The sequence below is a fragment of the Drosophila gunungcola genome, unplaced genomic scaffold (genome assembly GCF_025200985.1).
Source record: "Drosophila gunungcola strain Sukarami unplaced genomic scaffold, Dgunungcola_SK_2 000158F, whole genome shotgun sequence".
Lineage (NCBI taxonomy): Eukaryota > Metazoa > Arthropoda > Insecta > Diptera > Drosophilidae > Drosophila > Drosophila gunungcola.
This window is the reverse complement of record NW_026453319.1, coordinates 140,128-144,257: the sequence shown is the minus strand read 5'-3', so window position 1 is coordinate 144,257 and position 4,130 is coordinate 140,128. Positions and strand designations below refer to the sequence as shown.

At 35.5% G+C, this 4,130-nt stretch overlaps 1 protein-coding gene across 1 annotated transcript; it reads right to left on the bottom strand.

Moving 5' to 3' along the window:
* Window positions 1-2,423: 2,423 nt before the first annotated feature.
* Window positions 2,424-3,220, bottom strand: LOC128265806 (WD repeat-containing protein on Y chromosome-like). The gene is given in 2 exon segments (XM_053002025.1): window positions 2,424-2,801; window positions 2,803-3,220. Coding segments are annotated over 2 exon segments (618 nt in total). The 5' UTR covers window positions 3,201-3,220; the 3' UTR covers window positions 2,424-2,581.
* Window positions 3,221-4,130: the final 910 nt, after the last annotated feature.

The window sequence follows — 4,130 nt, the reverse complement described above, 5'->3', positions numbered from 1 at the left end:
TGACATGCACGTTACTTGCAACTGGTACAATTGTGTCATCTATTGGATCTAGGTTAATGTGTGAGCTGATGTACATTTTGTATAGAAGCCAGTTCGTCCTATTCGTTGTTAAAAACTGTGAGTTTTGGATAGCTTAGGGCGCTCAAAGATGGACTTTGGGCCTCTATATGATTACCGTGAGTTCTTCTCGTAATGGCAAAGTCAATTAAATATGAATGTTTATCTGGGTCAGTTGACCAGTAGGTCGGTCTTCCTGGCGAGACAAAGTCCAGTTTAATACTTTGTTGGTTAATCGCGTTGTATAGTTGTCAAATTTTGGGGTTTAAAAAGCGAGATCTCCACTGAGTGTGCTTCGCAGTTTGTGTTATGCTTATGGTTGTAGTCTGAAAGTAGGTTGATTCGTACGTTGGAAGAAGATTGTGTTTCACAAGTCACTGTTTTTGTGGTTGGAACCATACCTGGATACCAAAGAGCGTTAGCGAATGTTGTGGTCGAATATACTGGCCTTTCTGCGTTTGTCTAGTGCCTTAATGGAATGAACTGAAGAATATTGGCAGATGGACTGCTCGGGAAATCAAGTTCCGATATTTTTATTCTGGAATTGCAAAAGTTCTTGTACACCGGGCATCCTCTGTAGTTGGCAGTATGGTTACCACCGCAAATACAGCATTTCCTAACTGTTGATTCGTCCTTATTGGTAGTTTGACAGTTTGTGCGCGGTTTTTCGCTTGCGTGATTCCTCAACAGAAATTCTACGATGTAGAACTTATTGCAGATTATAAATGCGGTGAACTGAGTTTTTATTAATTTGCTTAGTTTCGGAAAATAGTTAAATGTTAAAAATGGGCTGCTGAACTTTGTTTCAGCTAATTATGTTTGTTTTTATCGCGTATGCGGACGAAGTTTTAATGTAAATTTACAGAAACACTCAGAAACGTCATGGAAACAGCCCTCTTAGCACAGATAAAAAGGAGCTGGTACTTTTCCCCAAAAAGTAAAAGCTTCCAGAACTACCCCAACCATTCTAACCTCGCTTAATCTTTAGCGAAAAAGCCAAATATCTAGGCTTAACACTTCCAGGAAACTGTTCTGGACAGAAAGAATAGAAGACCATACACGGAAAGCGGGCAATGCACAGTGGTCGGGCTTGTATGGGCGCCGCGGCCATAAATAATTCTCGAGGGGCTATCGCTTTGAAACTTGTACCAAAAATCTAAAAAAAATTGTATTATGTTACTACACTACCAACTTAAAATTTGTAACGAACAACCTTGAGCTGATGGTATTGCAAACTGTTAGCCCTGCACGCGTTTAAAACCGGCTCTAACTCGTCAGCGAATGTCGTGGTGTCCTTGAGAGGCTTCAGCTTGCTGGGGCTCTTGAATTTCTTTAACAATTAAAATGTATCGCGTGCAAACAGGCAACGAGCCAATATCGGCCGGAAAAGAGATAGCATTACAAACAGACAGACAGATAGAGATACCACTTCTCACATTACACGCCCTAGATGTAAATGGGGGTGTTATCAACCCACCCTACCTTGGCCAACGCTCTTCCAATAAAATGCTGCATCAGGCCCCTTTTAACAACTGATTCTAAGACGGCTCTCGGGTTAGCATGGAGTTGTAAACAGGATTGTTTACTCAAACATTATAATAATTGTTTATTCTCTAAATATAAGAGGGAAAGATATGAACTTCATTTACATTTAGATATTTTTGTATACAGGTATTTTTTAAAACTAGCATGCATAATCCTTAATAAAACTGTAAATTTTCATAACTTCATGTATCGTGCGATCTCAATTACAGTAACAAAAGGCTAATAAAATATATTTAAATTTAATATTACAGATTTACTCTTTTTTTTCTTCACTGTTTCATAAGAAATATTACCGTTAGCATTGAGACATTTTATTTAGTATTTATTTACTGTCAATTTTAGTGTTAATTTACACTCGATCACTTGATTGCGTAATAAAATTTCGGATAACTCTCAAGACCTTTAAAATTGCCGCAGGGTACAAAATTGTCAAACTTGGCTCACCTGAGATATCCCACTGATGAAAGCGTTTCCATATGTTGGTGGTGTTGCTGAAAATTTGTTAACAAATGCAAGCCAAAGAAGTTCGGCAATTACAACCCTATCGGCTCATACGTCTGCACATATTTAACGTGACCAAAATTTGCATACACATCTCTTGAATTTTACATGTCCCTACTCTTTGCCTATATTCCCATCTTTTTACTCTATTATAACTAACGATAAAAACTTTCAAACTTCTTGTTCTCTCCTTATGTACAATCAATTTTCATTTTTATATTCACATTTCGTTTAAAATTTTAACATTTTTAACTTATTTATATTTTTATTGATTTTAATTGGTAGAACTTAGCCTTATCTTTTACGATTTCTATGTCTTCATTAGGTTTTATGTGTTTACTTGGCGATTTCAAATTTACTACATTTTTATTTGCGTAAACAACTGGGATTGCTTTTACTTTTGTGATTACATTTAGATTTGCGTTTACTTTTATATACGCATTTTGCTTTGCGTTTACTTTACTACTACTTTTGAGCACTATTCTGACCTAGTTTTAGGTTCCATATGCGATGTCCAGAATCGCATCATGCCTTCGTGGCTGGCTGTGACCCACATGCCGGAAGCTTCTGGAGAATCTTCACCGCCAAAAGAGAAGTTAACTGTCTCTGTCATCTTGTCAATGGGTACTTGATCCGATTTGCTCTTGAGCAGCGCCAAACAACATATAGCCGACCTATGTTCTGATTTCCTCACCATGAAATGGGTAAACAAGAGACTCCTTTTGGCTACTGGGATCCTCCTCATGAAATCCATAAATTAGATAGGAAACAAACTCGTTCCAGTCCACCTTAAAATCTCGATTCTGATTGATCTTTAAAAAGAGTCGGGTATACATCGAGTCGTTAGACATGACATCTAGATCTTCCAGCATGATTCGCAAGTCTTCGATCCCGACTTGCCGTTCGGGAGTGTTAAGAAAGGCTGCGTGCAGTTTCTCAAGTTGATCCTTTGATATGTATTTGTGCAAGCGCTCTGATAGATCCTCTGCTAAATGGTTTTGTGTCGAAGAAATTGTTTGGTATTCAACTGCGCTTTTAGTATTAACACTCGCATTATACATAACTGAAACTATTTTTTTTAGAGATCTTAGCCACATTAAGACGGATTGAGTTTCTATATTGGAAATTATGTATGATATAATGTATTTAAAGTTAAACATTAGCTTTCAAGCCTACTATGGTTTAATTTTAAGTGCTTTCATGCACAAATCAGGGCAAGCAAAACGTATCTTAAATATAGATTTCAAAAAAAAAAATTTATTTTATATTGATACTTAGGCCTGTTAGTGCAAAGTCCAAGAAATGAGCGTTTTACCGAGAACGCTTGCCGCTTGCCTTTTTTAACAAACCAGAAATACATACTAAATGTGCCTGAGATGTCATTAAAATCCCTACTGTCCGTTTGTCTTATGACTTCGCTGCGAGCTCTTGATTTTCCGATGGTGTCAACAAACACAGGTTTATTTTATTTTTGACATTAAGAACGAATTAAATAAAAGTTGGTTTTTGAAATAGAAGTACTATGAATTTTTAATGAATTTCTGGATAAGTCGAATAAGTTAAAATTTATATGGATTTTTAAATGGATTTTTTCGAGTTTTTAAGGGTATAGCAACCGTTTTTAAAGCCGTTTAACAGACCAAAATTTTCAAAAAGTTTGTGTTTGTCGAGCTCTTGCAGACAAATAACTTATAAAATCTAATTACTTAGTATGACAATGTTAAATATTGATCTATTAGTAGTAAAATTTTGTAAAATGCACTCGAGATATAAAATAAAACTTGAAAAGACAGGTGACAAAAACATTAAAAAACTGTCCCAAAAATTTTTTTTAGTGGGATACACGTAATCTAGAATTCGTACACTACAAAAAAATTTGTATTTTTGGCTTGGGGTATTATTTTTCATTTTGTAAACTACTGTTATTTCTAAAAAAAACCATGAGGAAACGGCATTACAGATTAAAAAAAGTTCTAAATAGTGTAAATATATATATATAACTAAAACTTGAACTATAAGTTTAGTTT